The following is a 21,856-nucleotide window of genomic DNA, read 5'->3' as shown; positions in this document are numbered from 1 at the left end:
TGTTTCCATTAGAGGGATGATTAATGGAACTTTCCTTGGGAATGGGAAAAGGCAAGTGGGTAATAGAAGTCAGGAAAAGTGTTACAACTGAACAAAGGAACTTTGTTTCTTTGTTTCAGAAATAACTTACTGCAGCAAATTCTCCTTACTCTGTCACTCACTTGGGTCCTACCCACATCACTAAAATATTACAGTTGTTTCCTCAGTGGTAGGCTTGGGAGAAGTTTGTGCTTTCAATCCACTTCCCAGTGAGCGACCACATCAAACAAATCCACCAGTTGAATTGGCTTCTGTGTTGGCAGATTTAGTAGATATAGGGTTTAATGCTCTGTAGTGCAGGTGCATGGAGTTTTGTACATCTAAATACAAAGTAATAAAACAATGCACAGGACTGAAGAGTGTACAGGAATCCAACCTAGCTATTGCGAGAGCACAGCTGTCAAGTTACTCCTGCCTGGTGGCATTCTCCAAAGAGAAAACTGCATGACTAAGTCCTTCATTTGCATAATGAGGATCACAGATCAGTTTCTGTCTGATCTGAAAAACTCAGCTCACCCTCTGCTCACCCTTTTCTTGTTACAGGATGTTAGGGGCAAAAACCTGCTGCTTCTTTTTTCATTAGTCAGACTTCGTGCTTTGCTCTCTCAATGTCCATCGTATTAGCCAAGCCAACTTGCAGATGGATGGCACAACAATAAAATGGGCATGGTGACCAATTTTTCACTGCTGAAAGGAATTGGTAAAAAGCATGCAGGAGGCATAGGGAGAGTAATATGGCAGGAGGGTAGCAGCTTTGTGCTGTTGCTTCCCAGGGAAATCTGGGGTTTCTAGTACTACCTTCCACAACACTTTGTAAAGAAGAAGCTTCACTCTTTTCCAGTAGAGATCAGGACTTTTGTTGCTTGCTCTTGCTAGTCAAACAGTGTATTAAGAGTTTTGTAGAGAAAACAATAGATAATGTTGTCTTCCCACAAGCCAAACAGAAGGGGCATTCTTCTGCCTGCCAAACTTTGCTGTTCATCAGAAACAATCAACTCTGATGACATGGGAATTTGTTATTCAGCACGTGCACATTGTATTCTTTATGGAACCAATTTTTCAGGGCTAGAGCTTAATCCTGTTGCCAAAGCAGAAAAACCAGGCAGTTGCACTGTGGTGCAATGGGAAGACTAAGGCACGGGGCTGGAGCTGCCGTTTTCCGCTTGGCAAACCAGATCTGAAACTCCTTTGCCATCTGTACATCAACACATAAGTTAATTCTGTCTTGTTCATTAAACCAGTTCTGCACACACTCCTGCCCTGCCCTGTGTCCAAACCCCACAGTGTACTTGTGAATGGCTGGTGCAAGCCGGCATCTCCACGTGGCCATGCCAAGGAAAAGCCAGCCCCTCCCCTGCATAGCAGAGGCATTCTGGTTTTGTGGCATCTGGGCTGCTGCAGCTGCTATAAGGAGGGGTTTGCTCTTTTTAGAACTTATTAGCAAAGTAAGCATATCATTTATTAAAATATGCAGTGTATATTGTGAACTCATAGCTACGATGCAAAAAATATCAGCATACGATTGTCGCAGTTTATTGAAAACTCCTTCTTGCCCCTTCTTTAGGGAAGGGTGGGAATTACATTCTGACCGAATGTGCAACATTAAAATACATTTTAAAAAAATCTGTTTTGCCTTTAGAATCCAAAATAATTTATATTAAAATTATAGGCATTATAAGTTAGAATTTCACATTGAAATTAATATCAAAATATTGGGGAAAATTGATTGATTTTAGCTCTTCATCTATGCCCTGCTTTCTTGTGATTAAACACAAGAGAATTAGTGATCACTAAGAGCAGCTAAGATTATCTTTTCTTATGTTTCCTGAAAAACACTCTTCATGTACAAATGCATTGTTAACTCAACATGCAACTGCAAGTTGTACATGTTGTACATGTGCTACTGCAAGTAGCATGGCTTTTAGCTGTGCACAACATTGTAAATAAGATCTAGAAAAGATTAAATGTGAGCAATACAGCAATATAAGAAGCGTATATGACAATATGAGGGAACAGCCTTTAGGTAAATACCACAGAAGATACTCTCTTAAGAATAGCATTTTATTCATCTTAATACAAATTATAACTTCTTAATAATTAATGTATTTTTCACAGTCTATTAAGTGTAAAAATGGCTTGACTTTTTCCCTCAAGATTGTTGAGTTTTTGTCAGCTACCATTCTTCATACCTTTTATTTTATACAGAGGTTTTTTTATACTGGATTTGAATGATTATATTCATTCACTGTATTGTTAATTGCTGCACTCTTACTGGAGAAGACTAACAAGCTTTGTCAGTTCATTACTTCTTTTGTTTTCTTTTGTATGATTAATACCCATGGTTGATACCAAGTTACAGTTTAGTCAGTTGTAGCTTAAAGACAAGAATGAGATTAATGTTAAGGAAATATAAATTATTAACCAATTTGAAGGGGTGGTTGATTTTAATGAAGTAAGTTTCTTTACTAAGTATATATGAATGATAAAATTCCTCTGTGGCATACCTAGAAAGAAAGGAATGCCACTGCTTTTCAGAGCATTTGGGAAAGGGAAGGTAGGTGTGTCATATCATTAACTTCTGATTTGAGTAAAATATTTTTCAGCCTTATAGAGTATTAAACTGAGTGGAAACAGGACAAAAATGGATAGATCACAGACCCTGCCTTCAGGGCAACTGGTTTAATCCAGTGCTTTAGAGTCCTTAATACTGTATGACTTGCACCTTGTGAAGCCTAACCTGAAAGTACGTGGTGTTTTATATTTTCAAAGCAACATCCATAGACAGAGAATTGGCCATACTCATTCACATCTCTTCTAGACAGGGACGTGTTTATTCAGATCTAGAATAATTTGCTTTTGGCTGCCATGGAAGGAGAAAAACATCTGAGGTATAAGTATGGTCTACGGAAACACTGAATTTTCCTGAGAAAACTGAAAGCATTTCATCATCTGAGCTTCTCTTTTTGTGTGTAGGCCATAGGAGATAGAGATATGCTATTTGGCACATCTCTCTCTAAAAATTAGACTGAATATTCCCAAATAGCGAGTAAATATGAGGACAAGATGGTTTCACAGAGGAACGGGTTGAAATGCAATAGGCACTAGAGTGCATTAGGAAGACTTCTCTTTTACTATTGGTCCCAGACTCCTTTTTGTATAGCTAGATGTGTGTTGCAATTTAGTAAAGACACACAAGAGAGCTATTATCCTCAGTATGGGGACTAAGTGGTCTTCTTTCTCTAAGTTTAAAAAAGTATTCCTCATTTATGGGGAAAATGGTTAGATAAACATAAAAAGTATTCCTTACTGTTCCAGGGCCTTGCTTTACTTTTTGTTAGAACCATTGTAGTACTATCATTTGCAGACTGACATTGGTTTACATCGCAGTTTGGATGATCTTCTCCAGTTGTATAATCACAGGTCAGCATGCAGAGTCTGTGGGTGGTTTTAAGAGATTTTCTAGGCTTCTTTGTTTCAGGAGTTTGGTGTCCAAACATTATATGATTTGTTTATACTGATTTCATTGTGAAGGAAAGAGTAAGTCTGATCTCCTCCTCTCTTTATTGAAACTTGATAGCATGACAGTTATCTCAAGCATGGTTTCAGTTAGGTCTTATTTCTGCTTGAGAAATACTGCTGTATAATATGCATGATTATGAGTGTATTTTCTCCCATTCTGGTGGCAGCCTTACAAAGCTAGCTTTTCCTTTATGCTAAGATTGTTTTGTTTATGTGAGGGCTACAATTATTAAAATCTTAGAGCTAAATAAGATTGGGCATAATGTTTTAGTGCCATTTAATTTACATTAGTATTTTTGCTTTTATTGTTACATTAGTATTTTTTTTATTTTACTGTGAGTGTTGATTTTAAGCAACTTACTCTATCATGGCAGAGTAAAACTGTAGTCTGATCCTGGAAATCCTCTCATACAGTTTGAATACACGAGCAGGCTTATTGGAATTCATTTGCATAAAAACAGCTTGACTAATTAAGGATTAAAATTATTTATCTTAATAAAATCTCTTATTAAGATACAGCAGTATGGTAATTAAAATGAATCATATGGAAAAAAATATTAGACAAAATAGCATCCTGAAGGCTTTTATATTCAGCTGTGGTTGGAGTAGTTGCTAGTGGTTTCCATGCTTTACACAGTAACATAAACTTACTGAGGAAACGTGAACTCAGGCCCTGTTCCTTCTACAGCCTGAAGGTATTCATAATGACACAGGAGATTCTCTATGGCAAGTACAGCTTTTTATGGATCTACCCAGGTAATCAGAGGCACTGTATAGCAAAAAATTAAAATACACAGGATCACACAGAGAAAGCAAAATAAGGAATATTATTGTATCCTACAGGTCAAAGAAGGCACTGAAAAGCAGTAATACTGGATTGCAGTTTCTGCTTTCATCACTTCTGAGCTTTGTGTTAAAGTAAGAATTGGGTAAAGAACAGAAGTTGTCTGGGGATCATGACATGCTCCCCAGGACACCTCACTAACTGTTGTGATCATTAGCCTACAGAGTCAGTCTCCTGCTTAAAGCTCAGAAAACTAAAATCTGTCTCTCTTGTATGCTGGACAAGTGTTCCCGCATCCATGCCATTGACAAAAAGTGGAGTCTCACCTCTACCTCCTCCTCTGGGGATCATCTTTTGAGTGAAACCAGTGAGCTCTGGCCAGGTCTGTAGAAGACCTGGAAGAGCCAGCTGTCTTGAGGAGAATCTGTGTCGGTAGGTCCTGTCTGACCAAGCTCCCAGGTCCTCTGCTTGTGGTCTTGGATTTGCAGCTGAACTCCAGAGAGGAGCAGGAGTTCACCTCTGGGTTTGGAGCACCTCATGGCCTGCAGGTAGCTCCATATTCAGTATGTGGCTTTCTTGGGTCATCCTCCAGAGAAACCTGACTCTCGTCTCACACTGAATAAAGAAACTGAGTACTTAACTTTAGACCTTTGATTTTATTCCAAGGATGTGCTATTTAAAACCTTGCTCTTACAGTGCCTAATTTGTAAGCACCTAAATTCTTTATTGAATCTAATCCTGACAGGTTATTTTGTAACTAGCAAGATTTTGCATAAGCTCTTTTTGACAGCTGTGGTTAATGTATTTTAATAATAGGTGCTAGGATGAAATGATAAAATAGCCGTTAGCAGATCTTCCAGACTAAAAGCCAGCTGTTCAGTAAAGTTATTGGACATATATATATATATCTGACTGTAACTGTAAATGGAGGAAAAGCAGGTCTATAGTTGCACAGCTCAGTTAATCAGAGTCAAGGAGTGCCTAATCTGCATTGCTGAGCTGCCAGTTGGAGAAGTTTCTGAATTTAAGAAGTGAGAGTTCTTGAGAAAATCTTGTTCCTGCTTGTTAGTGTCTCACTTTAAGCACTTTATGGGCAACATAGTACCCTGTGTATACCCTTCTTAGCAGAGAAGCATGAAGGACAGCATTCATGGAGGTGACTGAAAGCGCCTGATCCATCCCTCACCACTAGTACTCTTTTTATCTTTCTACCTATGTTGCAGTAATAGCCAGAAGCAGGAACTAACGACTGTAGAGCAAATCCAGGTACACACAGTCAGTTCCTACTTAAATCAACATACAAATGGAAGTAGATGTTGAATCCTCAGATAGGTTTGGCATTTCCATTAAAAAAGGAGAGCTGTACGCAATAGAAAATATGAAATAATATGGTAAAAAGTTCATCTGCCACTTCACAACATGAATGGGAAAATAACTCATACTGATTTTAGTAGAGGACTAGTCCTTCATCTCAAGATGCATTTGCTAAAGAAATGGTTGAATTTCTGTGTACAATGGCAACATTGGACTAGGCAGAAAAAATGTTTTACTAGAGTTTTCTGTGATGCTGTCATTTAACTTGATCATTGAAATGATGAATTACTGAAGTAATTTCTAGGCTTTCTCCATTTTCTATTTCACCTTTAAGAAATACTCAAATACCCTTGAAAGACAGGATTGTGCGGTAAAAGGAGAAACAATAAAGTCATGATACTGCTCCTGTATTGTAAAAAATCAGGCTAAAATATTTTATTTGAAAAAAAAAACATAATGTGATTGAAAATACAAATTTAAGTATGGAAAAGGATTGGGGGTAGAAAAATAGTATAGCTTTATTTTGTTGCTAGAAAACCCTTTTTTTCCTTTCCTTCTTGCTGTACAGTAAAGATGAATTTTGGGGCACTTGAAAGGTATTTGCACAACTGAGGTAGAAAACTGAGTAGAAACATAAGGCACAACATCTCCTCTGCTGTACTAAAAGGCTAGGTGAAATACAGCTGGCATTTTATCCACCAGATTCAGCTGCACATTCCACGTTTTCCAGATATTGTCAGAATCCTCAGATCCAAATAGTGAGTTGGAATTTATACATCTAATTTAAAATTTTAAAATGTCTGTGGAAAAAGTCCTCTTTTTAAAATTAACCTTTGCAGCTGCCTTCTTCTGTCAGAATGTGTGGTACTTGCCATACACTAACTCTCTCCCAAAAGTTTTTATTTTGCAGTTCACCTCTAATTCCAGACTCTGAGAGCGGGGATTGCTGGATGCTATGTGCTAGTAAGGAATGTATAGGAGCTTAACAGCAGGAGCAACAGACCCAGGTTAAAAACTCAGTGACCAGGAACAAATGTGCTCTTTATTTCATCTCCCAGCTAAAACCCTAGATACAGTTTATTGGCTTTAAACTTTTCTCATTTAGTAGAAAAATCTAAGCTCGGTGTTTCTTCTTAATCACAGCCACTTTAAATGGGACATATATGGCACTATAAATTAAAGTAGCACAGAAGTATTCTTTGTTTAAAAGACTTGGAAATTGTTTGACAGTTAACTATTAAATGGTATCTAAAATACCTGGAATTTCCTATGAAGAAGTGCATACCCCTGCTGAAATTGAAAAAATCAAATTTACACACACAAAAAAATATCTAAATATGCTACTTGATCTCAAAGTCAGGAGCTAAGGATATGTCTGAAAAATATTGAGCTAAATTTGCTCTCCAAGGTCACATAGCAGATTAGTGGCAGAGTCACTCTTCTGAATGAAACAGACTTTTTATCCTACAATAACACATCAACATTTCAAGTATTTTTATTCATTTTGAAATGAATTAGAGACCTCCTGGAATTTTTCACACAGAAGAACAAGCAAGTATGAATCTGTCACCCCAAGCATACTCATCAGCCCAATGGTTGTGTATGGCACTTGTCAGTGATATTTTGACTGGAGAGTCTGTCCAGGACCTAGAAAGTTTTTCCTCAAAACTGACATGTTCTCTTAAAAAGGTTTGTTTCTTTATTCAGTGTTTTTCTGAGAGAGAATTTTGACCAGCTCTCCTCCTTACTCCTAGTTCAGTGTCCTATCCAGCTGGTCATGCATCCCCAACAACAAATACATACAAGTCACCTCTTTGAGGAATAGCAAGATGTGCAGCATCTTCATAATACTTCTGATGTGCTTTTCTTCTCAAATTTTGGGTCCTGACATAAAAAGGCTGGAATGAAGGATATGGTGTTGTGCATACCCAAGTGAAGGCAGGGAGCCAACAAAATGCTATTGTAATTACAAGTGAACATTCTTGTATCATAAAACTGCAAAGAAAAAGCAATAAATCAGAGCTGGCCTGGTGGTCCCTGGCAGCAAAGCACAGGAGATTTGAGCTCATTCCCGAGCTAGCCAAGACTGGGATCCTCATGGAGACAGCAGCTCATTCCAAGGGAAGGGCATTCCTCGTGTCTCCTGAGTGATGGTCATGAAACACTGATTTGGTGGGAGTCAGATCCAGCCTTCAGCCCTGCAGGAGTGATGGTCTGAAAAGTGCTGGCCATTGTGGAAAATAAAGCAAGCAGAGATCTGGAGGAATTTTATCTTCAAGTATTTTGTCCAGGTGTTTAGGAGCCTGACATTTTCAGTTAGGCTTGCACTATTGTCTAAATCCCATATTTGATTGTTTATTGTTGTACATGAGTATGCAAGATTATCCATTAATTGTTATCTAGTTTCATGTTTCCACACACTCACTCATGACAACAAACTGTGCTGTGTCCTTTTTATGGACATTAGAAAAATGAAACTAAGTAATACTATCCAAAGAATCTCTACTGATGTCCCTGTCATCAATAAACATGGACCCAAGCTTCATCTTCAATTAGAAATGTTTTTTTTTCTTCTGTGCTGGAACATTTTTTCCTTTTTTCCTTCTTGCTTCTTATGAGCATGAAGCTCTTTAAAAAGCATTGATCTGTCTGGATATTTTACCAATTTCAAAAAAAAATAAATTAGCAGGGGGTAGGAAAGTATTGAAGCTGTTAGCATTGGGCAGTTATCTAGAAACTTTATTTAACACAAGCTGGGGGGGGGGGGAGGTGGGGAGAGGAGAGAGATTTCCTGTATACCTGAAAGATGTGGCTTGAGCTGAACCCGCATTTACAAACAGTTGTGGAGGGGCAAAATAAGATGACCTACTGTTGTGAAAAGAAAAAAATTTAAAAAAAAATTAAAAATGTCTGAGAGTATACATGTGATTACAGCAAAATAAACCGCAAACTGACAGCTGCACAAACAGCACTTGACCATCAGTGGTAGTTAGTCACTAGGAATGCCCCAGTTTCCCATCAGATTAGTAAGAATTTCTAATTAATAGCACATTTGGGGTCTCTTCTGTAATGAAACCGCAATTTAATCTGCTAACCTAATTATGGAGGAGGTAAAGGAGGCAGAAATTCAGAGTTTCGCTTTGCTGAGCACATTATCTCCTGGCTGATAGCAGTATGAGATGAAGACAGACAGCATTTTCCAGAATCAGCCCCTCCACTGGTTTAAGAGCTGCAATCCTGAAAGGTGAGGTGCTCTTTCCTTAACAGATGTGACCCCCTTCAACTCTGATAAACTTCCCAAAAAGATGAGGGAAATCTGTGCCACACAGGATGTGCTCAGCACATTGAGGGATTGAGTTAGTAATGTCCCTGATAATTGTGGATACCTCATTGTAGGAGTCAGTTTTTATTTAAAATTTTTTAATAGGAGTATACACATCTGTCTTTATACCCAGCAGCTTTTCTGGCCCACAAGAAGTCCTCTGTGAGTTTCCCCAACTGAGCTCAGTGGGATCTCTGTCAGCTGCAAGATTTATGTCATCTTTTTCAGTCCTGAGAACTGTTCCTTAAGCTTTTCACATCTGGATTTAATTGGAAAGACATTAAAAGACATTAAGTGTGCTGGAAAAGCATATTTTAGAGAAGATCTTTATAGACACTTCCATTAAAGGAGCTGATGGTTGTAGGTTAAAATGGGATGAGGACAAGCCATCGACAGTTAGCAAGGACAAAATTACATTATGAACTGCTTCAGAGGAGATTTTTCAGCCTGTAGCTGAGTGGGCCTGACTCTGATCATCTTCAATTAGGAGAAAAATACCAGCTAAAGCAGTATAAAAATACACTGAGATCAGAATCAAAAAAACTTTTGCCTTTTGGAAACACTCAAATTTCTGATTACATGCCATATATGCTAAATATAACACTTTTAGCTGTCAGTCTAGATTTGGTACTTTGTTGGACATACATGCACACTTGTAAAATGAGACTTGGAGAATGAAGAGGGGGATTGGTCCCTAGTGCTTTCAGGGTGGAAGTGTCCTTCTCTGAACGCCTGTACTCAGGCTGCAGGAGTAGAGTTACACAGAAGCAGAGATAGCATGCAATTTAGTATGTGGGCTTCGTTAGAGATGCAGTAATGTAAGAATCCACAGCCCTAAACTCCCCATTGTTCAAGCTGTAATGTGCTGCTTGAATGAGCCAATGGGCAGCCCCTTGCATTGTGTGATCTTTTGCTTTTGTCTTCAAACTCAGGTTTCTAGTCATGTTTAGACTGACACACGCTTATAATCGAAGGTAATGGACTTGGCGTGAAAGAACAAACATTCTTTCATTTTAAAATTGCTAAAACCAAGGAATCTGATATTTAGGAAATCGCTCCCATGTCTAAACTAAATCTACTGTCTTTAGAGATAATAATGTGTCAAATGTTTAAGTAATAAATAATATATATATATGTATATAGTAAAACATTGGGGAAAAAAACAACACTATATTCTCTAAGACATTTAGGCAAAACAAATGAATTTGTTAGAGGCTTTCACCTGCCTGCTTCTCTTTAAAGTGAGTTTTTTTCTCTGCTAGGTTGTGAAAAGTGTTTAACATTAATGGGAAGATTATACCTTGCTGGAGGGTAGTGAAAGGAATCAGTTATTTGAATGAAAGTCCTGGCTACAATGAGGCCTGTGGTTTTATTTTCTATCATTACTTTTTTTTTTTTTTTTTCTTTTTTCCAGGATCTCCCTCTGTCTATCTTGGGCTATGATAAAATGCATGTAGATTAGTAAAAGTGATTCTTATTTTCTTGCCTGACCTTGGGCCATACATTTTTGTGCTCATGAACCCTCCCTTTACTTTAGTTTCCTTACCTTTAAAAACAGGAATAATAAAAACACCCCTGGTCCTTTGTGCCATATAGTTTCATGAAGAAGAAGACACTTGCAAGTAGAGATGAAAAGCATTTAAACACTAGTGAGTGTGTTTTACAAGTTCAGTTTACTTTATGTGGAAATATAACCATGTTGAAATAAGCATTGAGTAACACTCGATACTTTGAACTTTGTTGTACACTAATTTAACTGTGGATCTTCTATACCAATTTTTGCGTTACTTTGTTGTATACCAATTTTGCTGTGAATCTTCTCTGAGAATTTATAGCAATCTTTTAATACCCATTTTTTTAAATGACTTTAAATCAGCAGTTGCCTAAGAAAACTGCTTAGATAACAGAGTAAATGCTTATATCTTGTTAAAATGCAACTCAGTTTAGAATTCATCCATTTTGTTAAAACAAGTTCTGGCTACATTTACACTACTAATATGGGTCAAGGCCCATTCCCTAGTGGGGAATGGTGGGGTCTTTACTCCGTTTATGTACTGCTAGCTATGTTGAGAAAGCTGTGGTAGCAATGTTCAAAACTGTATGGAACTGTGGCAGTCACGCTGACGAAGGGGATTGTCTGTTCCAATGCATTTTCAAAGTCACCCAGAAATCTTACACTGCCAAGAACCTCCGTCTACTTATTTTAAATCAGGAGCTCAATTTCTCCCGCAATACACACAGGGTTAATGACAGTGGACTTGCAAATCTACACAGCAATGTGTAGAAATGCCTATAAATAAATAATTAAATAAACTAAATTGTTCTGAGAACGCAGCTGACAAGGATATTTTCCAGCCATCAGTGATGAAAGAGACAGTGATTCATGGCCTTTCTTCCCTGCTGGTGCAGCATTTTGCCTGAGGATATACATTCTGCTGTTTTCAGTTTTAGGTTTAAAGCCATGTTCCTTAAAATCTCCTGTAATTTTTGTCTGCAGCTTCTCAGCCATTTTTGAGTGTTGTCTAAATTCCATGATTTACCTCTACTTACCCATCCACTAATTAGCCATCTAAATGCTCTCATTTGGAAGTCTCTAATTATTGAAAGCACCTATATTACCTAGGTTTCTACCTCCTTCTGAAAGTTAGTGTTTAACTAGCTTCTGAATGAAGATACGAAATTAGAAGCAAGATTGATTTGAATATTAATTGCTGTCTGGTGAAAGTCTAAATGCTTGGAAATTACATTTTAAATTGTTTTCCCCATTCTGATTAGTAAATTGTGATGATGCATTATTCTTTCCATCTTTATTCTTTCAATTGTAACAACTGAAGGAAAAAAATGTTTTGAATTGAGAAATAAATTCACTTTAGAAGAACTTCCAGACTTTTCAATCAGATCCAGTAAAGACTGAAGAGGTACTGAAATGATCTGACAAAAGAGGCTTGATCAGGACTTATTTTAACTGTTGGTACTTGGGCTGAACTTTCACACCTCGCTTCACTGTTTGAGGATTTAGACAGACCTCAGTAGATGCTGGCATTGAACCTGAAAACTCTTCTGAGATGTTCAGAAAGAAGTGATGGTTTCCATCATAGACTGTAAATGCAAAGTTAGCATTTTTTTAGCACTTGAAAATGTTGCTCCTCACAGCTGAGAACACTTGAGGAGGAAAGAGTCTGAGAAAACAAAGATTTAAGAACATTTCTTCTCTGAGTTCCTTAGAGATCTTTTAGTTATCCCTTCATTTCTTATGCCTACCTGAAAGTAAGTATGAAACCTAAACTTGGCAAATAGACTAGCCTCTCTGCCCCAGATCGTCCTACGCCAGTGTTAAGTTTCATATTCAGTTTTATTTAATCAGGTACTCTTCATAAAAAAGCATACCTTTTCATTATTTTAAAAGTTAGGTGCTTTTCAGTATGTTTTTCTTTCCTCATGGCTAGAAACTCTTGAATCACCATTAAAGCAATGGAACTGTCTCAGCTCAAATGATCATGCAGCTGTTTCTTGGGTTTTAATGTAATGTTTTGCTATTATTACTTCTGGAATTATTGTATAGTCCCAAGAATGGCTGTTGGTTTTCTAGCGTGGTAGTTCAAATGCTGAAATAAAAAACTGCCTGATTCACTCTACTGTTAATTCAACCAGCCCCTTTACTTAAGTAGATTTTTGAAGATGAAGATCTACAGAAATCAAGTTCCATGTTGAATTCCTTTCACTCCATCCACTTGGAATTTTGAGAGGCATGGAGGAATTTGAACTGTGAATACACGTGTCTGATAAAACTAGCTGAAAGAAGGTAACATGCAGGCTGTTTTTGATAGAAATTCTGCTTAATATATCGGAAAATATGTTCAAGAACAGTTAATCCTTACGTTAGGATTACCCCCCAGAAAGCTGGCAAGGTCAGGCTCTATGTGGATTGCGTGTCATTTAAGTGCTGGCTGCATGAGTAGCCTGGGGGTAGCATTAACTACTGCGTGGGACTTGTTCTAAGCTACATCCGTGAATCATCATTCTTTGTTTGAAGACATTGGGCTCCTTCTATCCTCCAGCCTCCTTCTTTTGACAGGTGCAATCAGTAGCCTTAATTCTAGTGCCTATCAGGTGACTGTTCCTTTGTGTAGAGATTAATCAGTTTGGAAAACACTACTTCCATGTAAACTACATGAGCTAATCAGATTATAACCTTCCATTTTTCATGCATATCATAAAATGTATGAGGAAAGGGCTTAAAGTCATTTAATTAAGGTTTGCGTTGTATGATGTGAAAAGCCTTTCTGAATTTAATTTTTAAACAGATGTTAACATTGGTTCAAATGAAATCTAATCATCTGGGGAGAACAGCACATTGTGAGGAAAGTGGCAAGAACTCCTAACAAAAGTTATTGCATGCAGTGTAGTGAATTCATTTACAGCAGAAGCTGTTGGGAAAAGGAATTTGTTTGCAATACCTGTCAGCTAATTTCTGGCTAGCTTGTATGTTGCCAACCTGGTAAGTCAAGGAGGATTTAATGTAGGTGTGCAGGAGTCAAATCTTAGCTACTTTGTGTGTATGTATCTAGGTCTACACGTGTAAATATATCTACCCTTTGTGCATTTGTGTGTGCATGCAATTTTGGGTGTGGGCAAGTTAAAGCAAAGTAGAGGCTTGGTCAAAAATATCTTCACCAAGAGAAAGCAAAAACAATCACCAAGAACAATAATTTTAAATACATACAAATTTAAATAGTTGCTTTGCTTTGGGACACTAAGTCCTCAAACTCACCTCAACAGCTGTGATATTGTTGTTGTTGATTTTTTTTTTCAATAGCCTTTAAATGTGAAATTTAAAGCCTCATATTAAAAAGTCATGAAGTGCATCTCATTACTGATGCTGGCAGCATTGCTGCAGTGTTATTGCACAGATGATATTGTCTTTTGAGGCCTCAAATGTCAGGAAGCAGGGAAGAGCCTCCTTGCTTTGGGGGGCATCTTTTCTCTTAGCATAGAAAGCAGATGAATACTGAGTGTTTGTAAATATAACTGTTGGGAGATTAGTTCATGCACCAACTCTGCTCTTTTCTAGGCTTTTGGCTTGCAAGTGAAATCAAGGACTAGGGATTTATCTGTCTATCATTTTTACCACAGCTTTCAGTGCAGCCTGAGATTTGTTCATGCATATGTCATGTGGCTACAGGCATTATGATCACACTGAGTCATTTGCAGATTCAACCTTGAACTCAGACCCAGCTACTAAATACAAGAAAATCTTGTCCTTCATTATCCACTCTGGACCCTGACTTCATTCAATGTTGCACGATAACTGTTTCTGCCTCTAATTTTACGTCTTCAGAAAACACTGATGAAGGCCAAGCTGAATTTTTTTTTTCATGCTTTTAGAAAACTGAGGTTAGGAGACATCTCACCAGTAAATTAACAGTACTAAGCAGAGTATTTATTATGATTGTCTCAGACCTCCTTGGTAAAGTCAACTGGAAGGGTCACAGAGAACAACAAACTTTTACAATTTTCAGTTTCATAGAATAATGTGAAATACAATATAGATTTAAGAGGAAAAACACAAGCCACATACTAAAACAAACATGAAAAATTTATCATGAGGATGTGGGCTTAAATGCACATGGAGTAGTATAGTGCCTGTCTGCAATCCTTGCTAAAAGTATGATCTAATGTTACTAGATTGTCATTACAAGACACTTAATCCCCAGGGTGAAAAACAGGAAGAATATTCACAAGTTTCAGTGCTATTTACTAATTGCCAATTGACTTGAGGAAAGCTAAAAAATGACTGGAAACATCCATCTCCATCCTGATACACACACACACACACTAATAGTGGAAATGGCAGCCAAGAGAAACAGCTAGCAGTGCAGTGCATCCTGTTGGCATCGTATTTTTGGCACTGTTGTAGCTACACAGAAAAAAAGTGATACAAGAAATGTGTAAGGACATCTGTTCTGTAACCTATGGGGCTTCTCTCACAAAACAGTTGTAAAATCTTCTGGGGGAGAGAAAAATTTCTCTATATCTCTGCAGATGCTCTATTGTAAGAAAAATATCAATGGAAGGAAGTGTTGAGCCTTTAAAAGAGGAAATTGTTCACCAGATTCACTGTCAAATGTTCCATTCTTTTCTTTCCTTTTCATTTAACCTAAGTTATCTGCCATTCACAAGTTATGTTTAAGCCAAGTGGTGTAAATCTGTTGGGACTAATAGAATTGAATCATGGATTAAATTAGCCCAGCGTCTGCTTGTAACTCTTCTTCGCTGCAGATTACTTGGGCTCTGTGTCACTCTGCTGATTATTCAGGTCACAGCCTCCCTGCTACCAACTTCCTTCCTGAATCCAGCACCTTCATGTCTGTCTAGGGGTACGACAGGGCAAGGAGAACCATTAAGGACATCTATTAAGGTCCAAAGTATTGTTTAATTACCAGCTTCTCTCAGCATTGCTGATCCTCCCAAATGTGAGTGAGCTATGGGAGAACTGGGACAAAGGGAAGTGGGAATTTTAATGAGATTGTAAGGCCCATTCTATCATTCCTCTTCTGCCCTTCAGTCACCTCACACTAATGGACATTTTAAAGGAAAGGAACTTTCCCAAAATACAAATGTTGCAAAAGTCAGGATATAAGTAGTTAGGATTCCCCCACAAGTGACCTATGGGGAGAGAGACATTTTTCCATGCAAAAGAAATCAAGTCTCATGTGAACCTGGAATACATTGGGAAACTGGAAGATAAAGAGGGGCTGTAAGTTGTAGGAGGCTGGGAGGGCTTGAGGAAGGGCAGCTTATCTCTGGAAGCTCGGATCAGCTGGAGCTCCTGAATGGGAGAGCATTTAGGAGCAGGAAAAAGAAGGGGCCTAGGTAGAGGGAGGTTTGTGGAGAAGTAGAGGTTTTTTTTCCTGTGCTGTGAAAGAAGTCATAACTCTGGAGCAGATATTAAAGAAAGGAAGACCAGGGACGCTGGGGTGGCTTGGGAAAGATATGGGACTGAGGCAGAAGATAGAGAGTGGGGACTCAGTAGTGAGAATCCAGAGCTTTCGAAGAGATCATCAGCTTCCAGAGCAGGAAAGGTGAGAAACCCAGCAATGAAGGACAATGTAGAGGGCTGGTTCTTCAGCATAGCTCACACAAACACCCTGACACCTTCACTTAGAAGATCAGGGATACAGGTGCAGGACTGCTTTCCTGCTACTTGCCCCTTTTAAAATCTGGTTTCAGAAATATATCTGAGATCTCACCTTTTAGATAACATTTGAGCTTGGGAAGGACATGGTTTGAAAAAGGGTGAGATGGAGAAACGAGGCTACACACATTACAAGCATTAGGATTTGTATGTTGTGTTGTTATTAAAAATGTTTGTTGTCTTATTAAGACAACACCTTGAATCTTACCTTCATTTTATATATTTCCTCTAAGTGTTCCATATTTACATCCTTGACACCCATATAGTAAAAATCCATGCTTACAGGCAAAGGAGTTCATTATTTTGTATTTCAGCACTTCCCTTCTTGATGGAGGAGGAAAAGAGATGCCCTCATGATCTGTTTCTGTTGAGACATTGGCTCGTGTTCCTCCAGGATGTTCCAAAGCATTTTTTCTGGAAAGCAACCATGAAGGCTGCTCTGTAATTTATGTGATTACCTTGCAATAGCTCGTTCTATGAGTAAAGCAGAAGCGAGTAACAAATGTGCTTATTCGAAGCAATTCTAGAAAGGAGGATTGTGTTGGTCCAATTAATCTCTTGATGATTTGTGGATTTCAGTGACCACTGATCAACATCAGTCTGTTCTGTATTTCACACACTCACCCCATGATCTAATCTCAAATCGTGACACTACTTATTACTATGAGTAGGGGCTCTCCATCTAAGCCACTATACAAACAAATAACCTGAACAAACAGTTCTTCCACAAGTTTACAATTCACACATCAGACCAGGAAGCTAAGAATGGGTATTTAAAAATGTAAACAAGGTGGGTTTGAAAAACAGATGAGGTAGCAATAATGCTGTGTAGGAGGAGCAGATGTCTTGGCTTCCTTCTCTCTTTACAGTGCTACCTAGGAATGCCTTCTGGGCTATACCATACATAAGAATAAATGAGACTGATTGTTTTGCTAATGTTGATCAGGAAACATGAATATGAGAAGAAAGGAGATTCTTGTGTGCCAGTCCTTACTCCTTGGTTTGTTAGGTGCAGACTGTTGCTAGCCCATGATCAACTGAAGTACACCGCAGAAGCAAGGAAGCACAGGAGCCCAAATCCCTCCGTCCTCACTTGCTGAGTAGTGCTTGCGCTGTGATGAGAAGAATCCCAAGAAGAGGAGCAGAAGGGAGAAATCAGGATGAAGAAAGGTGTTGGGTTACTGGAACAAACAGAGAAGTTGAGAGTAGATGAAAAACCTTGTTGCCACTGGGAGAAATTGTTTGGCTAGAGCAAACCTAGTGATTGTGCTGTTCAGTCAAGATCAAGAATGGAAAGGCAGATGGTGATCAGAGCCTATAGGAGCTGAGAATATAAGTCTGAAACTGCAACAGACACTGTGAGGTGGTAGAAAAAGAGATGTCTTACAAGAAAATGGAAATATATCAAAATGTCAAGAAAAACAGAAAAAAATTAGGAAAGGAAGAATTAATTCATTGAGGAACCTAAAGGGTGATAAAACTGATAGATACTTTAGTGGGAGAAGTTGTGTCTGAGGTGAGGGGCTGATGCTCAGCCCCTATGGGACAAGCAATGGCATGGAAAAGTAATAAAAAGTAAGATGTGGGCAGCAGAGATTTTAAAATGAAGGGAATAATTATGTGAAAGGATGGGAATAAGGAGCAAGTAGAGTGCAGGGTGGCTGTCAGATTCAGGGAGCCCAGAACACATGGCAAAAGAAGAGTGGACGAGTAAGTAACAGCAATAATCTGATGTTTGGCAAGACAGTTTAAGAAATGTTTAACTTTTCATTTGTTTACTAGGACAAAAAACATAAAACCTTACAGACTAGAAGGATTCCACCTTCACATGTTATGGGTGGGAGTACCTCATGCAGCCTTCTGTAGCTTTAGCAGCTAGTCATTACTATAGACAAATCCGGGATGCATGGTCTTTTAGTTTAGGGCAGCCTGGCAATTTTTGCACTGTTATTCATCTTGCCAAAATACACATTGTCTAATAATATTTAAGTTGTATAAACATACCTTTCAAGGGAAGGAGCTGTTGAGAGAATCCAGGCAAAGAATTAGTATGAGAGCAAATCTAGTACTTCATTACAATGGCAGCTCCTGTTTCGGACAGAGCCCCTGCTGCCCAAAAGGAATGGGAAAAGAAGATAGAGACCGATTCTTTCTATCCCAACAATGAAAAAGAGAACAACTTCCAATTTTCTAAACAGCAATTGCTGGCCTCACTGTGAACAACAATGCCACATGGCCTGCAGTCAGTTCCAGTGTTTGTGTTGTTACCTTGGGTGGCAGTGTCTATTTTTCCTTTTTCCCTGTGATTAATACATGAAAATTAGGTGGGAGTGATTAAATAGAAAAATCTGGTTTTCAACTCTCCTTTGCCTTTCACCTTCAAGACAGAACGGACTTCAATTGTTTTATCGTGCTGGCTGTGTTTTCAAAGTGAGGCACAAGGTGTCTGACAGTTTCATAACCAACCTTTGCTAAATTCATTACCAAAAAAGCGTTTGTCTGTTGCCAAAGCAGTTAGGGGAAAGAGGAACAATGTGCTTTGCAGAACTAAAGCAGGACTCATGAAGTTGAGAGAGAAGCTGGTAAATAAAATATGCAATCATGCAGTAAAATGTGAGCTAAAAATTGATCATTCTTCTTTTGCTAGTGCTTCATAATCAATCCATATTGGTTCACCTTGCTTAGTACAGTCCAATGGCCTATGTATAAGACATCAGTCTTCTGTGTTGTTCAAGATCCAGTCTTGTGGTAGTGCCCTGCAGCCCCGTTGCCCACACCTTCTGCAATCATCTGCAAACATCATAGGAGCTCCGGGAAGTGTAAGCTCTAGGAAAGCACATGGGGAAGCTGGAGAGACTTTACAGAGCACAAAGGCAAGAATCTTAAAAGTATATCATGTTATTCATGTAGGTAATGCAGCTTTCATTAACACAAATGGAAGTCACTCATGTACCCAGGAAGAAGGTGTCCCCAAATCTATGCACAAACATAGTTTATCATGTTTATCATGTTTATCATGTTTGTCATGGCACTGTTCTTTACCCTCTTTATTAGCTCTGTAGTCTAAATGGCTTCTATGTACAGGGAAAGATTTGGATGCAATATACCACAAAATACACACCTTCTTCCATTTGGTTTTAATACAGTTGTGTTAGTGTTTTCTTTAACAATTCATTTTTTCTTTAGGCAGCATTAAGTGCCTTGAAACAGTTTTCAGAACAAGGACTGGATCCAGTGGAAGGGGCTATGAAAGTTGAAAATGGATCACTTGAAAAGTAAGTACCATTTAAATCCTCTGCATTTTAATGCCCATGTGGCATTTGAGATAAGAAATGTTAATTAAGAGCTTAGCTGCCCTTTTAAACCTGTGCAAAAAAATTTCCTTTGGAATTTGCATACAGTTTTTGACAGTTTGAGAGGATACACAGGATTTCAGGTTCAGCGTTACTGATAATATTTGCTAATGAACTATGAGACAGTCAATCTTCCTATAGAAATCCTAAGGAAAAGGATTTTCTGTTTATTGTATGGATTCTTTTTAAGTAGCATAAGATGATTTTTGTCAAAATGTTGTAGCACATGATGTTGCCTGTAAATAGGATAGTTATCTGCCAGTAAGTCCTTATGTCTGCAAGGTGAATTTTACCCTAGAGAATTTAAAAGTAAGTTAAAAATCCTTTCAGGTCTTAAAAAGTCTTATATGGAATATTAGCTTTAAGTAGCAGACAATAGACCCGGGTTTCACACTGGATTTTCAATTATTCAGGAAAGTGGGATTGTCTGTCCAGTATAGAAGTTGTTTTCCAGCTGTTAGTCTGTTTACATAAAGAGAAAGTCTGGTATTAGTAAATAAATTACGGAGTAATAGAATAGGAGAAAGAAGACTATAAGTGCCATTTGGAGTCTTCGATAGATATATCGTGGCTATTTATAAACTAATTTAATCAGAAACATTTTTCCATATGATCTCATCAGCATAGTATTTGAACATAAATATTGTTGTTTCACTTCAAAATGTTACCTTCCACGGTGACCTCTGAATCTCATGTGCCATCTGCTAATAAACATGTCTTAAAGATGTGCAACCCTGGACCTTACCACTCTTGTTAATGTATTAATCTTTCAGACAAGTCAAGCATCTGGGAGAGAAAGCAGACAATAAACAGACTAACTCAGGCACCATTGCTCAGGACTGCAAGGATTCAAAGGCTGTCGTCTAGGAGCTTCCCAGCACCCACGGCTGCCACTGCATCCTTATAAACCTGTCAACACGCAATAGGGTGTATGTGTACAAGGAAATGAATGACTAATACCATTATTTGAGTCTTATGTGAAGACAACACTATTCTAACACAAGAGATAGTATACATGGTACTGTTTATTCAACTGTGGAAAAAAAATAAAATTGAACATTTCCCTTAGAACTCAAGATCAGAGCATAACTCAATTGCCCAGAGGCAGAAGAAATCTGATCATGTTACTGGAGGTTAAAACGACAACTAATTAACAAAAGTGTTAGGTAAAAAAAAAAAAAAAAAAAAAAAAAGAAACTTTAAAATTGATTAATACTGAGGAAAAGAAGTCAGCATTGGTTCAGTTATACAATTTTTCGTAGTGTAGTTTTAAGTTCAGCTTACTGTTTTTTAAATAATGCTTGAATATTTTAAAATTAACCAATGACAGTGCTGTGAGAATTGTAGTTGTTGTCTTCATATATAGTCATACAGCTTATCTTTTTATGCAGACATTATGCATTCTTCATTCTATATGAATATGTATGACTTTAAAATGCACTACTCAGAGTTGTATGCAAACAGAAGTTGAAATCATGACAAGTATTTGCTTAACATGAACAGATGTTAGTTATGATCAGTCTCGATATACTCCAGGAAAAAGCAGATATGGTATTTGATTTTCCTTGCCATAATCAATTAAAGAGGCGTCTTGCCTCCAAGCGACATGTTCTCCTTCGATTCTGCTCTCTGTTGTGTGAAGCACATCTACACCCCATTCTGTGTGTTGTATCAACCCACCGTTTGCATCAACTGAGTGTTTTTAATCTCTGCATTCTGACCAACAGCAAAAGGTACAATTGCAACATTATCAAGCCAAGGAAGGAAAAGAGTTGATATAAAGGTCATTCTTTTGTGAAAGGAGTAGCAGCAGAGATAAGACCTGTGGCTGCACTCTGTACCAGCATATTTCATTGAAGTATGTGGCCAAATGCAGTAAAACCACATCAGTTCATGTGTACAATGACAGTGTCGTCTCTTTCTTTATCGTTCACAGGTAGGCAGCTAAAAGAATGAGTTAAAAACAAAACAAAAGAAAGAAAAAAAAAAACAAACACAAAAAAACAATTAAAAACTAATGAACAACTAGCTACCACGCCAAAGCATGTGTTCAACCTTCCTTTCCCCGTGCCACCACCTTCTACAAATTTACCCTGTTAGATCGGTCAACATGGCATTTAAATCATCTATTTATCCAAAATAGATGGATACCTCTTGTAAACCTCTTGTAATAAACACATAAAGCATCACTACATAACAGCCGTGATGATGTTGCATGAGATTTCAGAAGTGTGTAAACCAGGGCTCAAAACCCAAGTGACTCACGCAGGACTGTAAGGAAATGGTGCAAGGTACAGTGACATTGATTCACCTCTGGGACAGGCGTTCAG

The 21,856-nt window shown here is 38.1% G+C and overlaps 1 protein-coding gene across 2 annotated transcripts in view; it reads left to right on the top strand.

Annotated features, from left to right (window-relative positions):
• Positions 1 to 20,592, top strand: part of STAU2 (staufen double-stranded RNA binding protein 2) — a 168,254-nt gene extending 147,662 nt beyond the window's left edge. For both annotated transcript variants that reach the window (XM_035563164.2, XM_035563166.2), the window contains 2 exons: positions 19,360 to 19,448; positions 20,300 to 20,592. In XM_035563164.2, the coding sequence (XP_035419057.1) occupies positions 19,360 to 19,448; positions 20,300 to 20,393 (183 nt within the window). In that variant the 3' untranslated portion in view covers positions 20,394 to 20,592. The remainder of the gene's footprint in view (positions 1 to 19,359; positions 19,449 to 20,299) is intronic.
• The last annotated feature ends 1,264 nt before the right edge of the window (positions 20,593 to 21,856 follow it).

Source organism: Cygnus atratus, chromosome 2, assembly GCF_013377495.2.
Source record: "Cygnus atratus isolate AKBS03 ecotype Queensland, Australia chromosome 2, CAtr_DNAZoo_HiC_assembly, whole genome shotgun sequence".
NCBI lineage: Eukaryota > Metazoa > Chordata > Aves > Anseriformes > Anatidae > Cygnus > Cygnus atratus.
The sequence above is the reverse complement of the archived record's forward strand: the minus strand, read 5'-3'. Positions and strand labels throughout refer to the sequence as shown.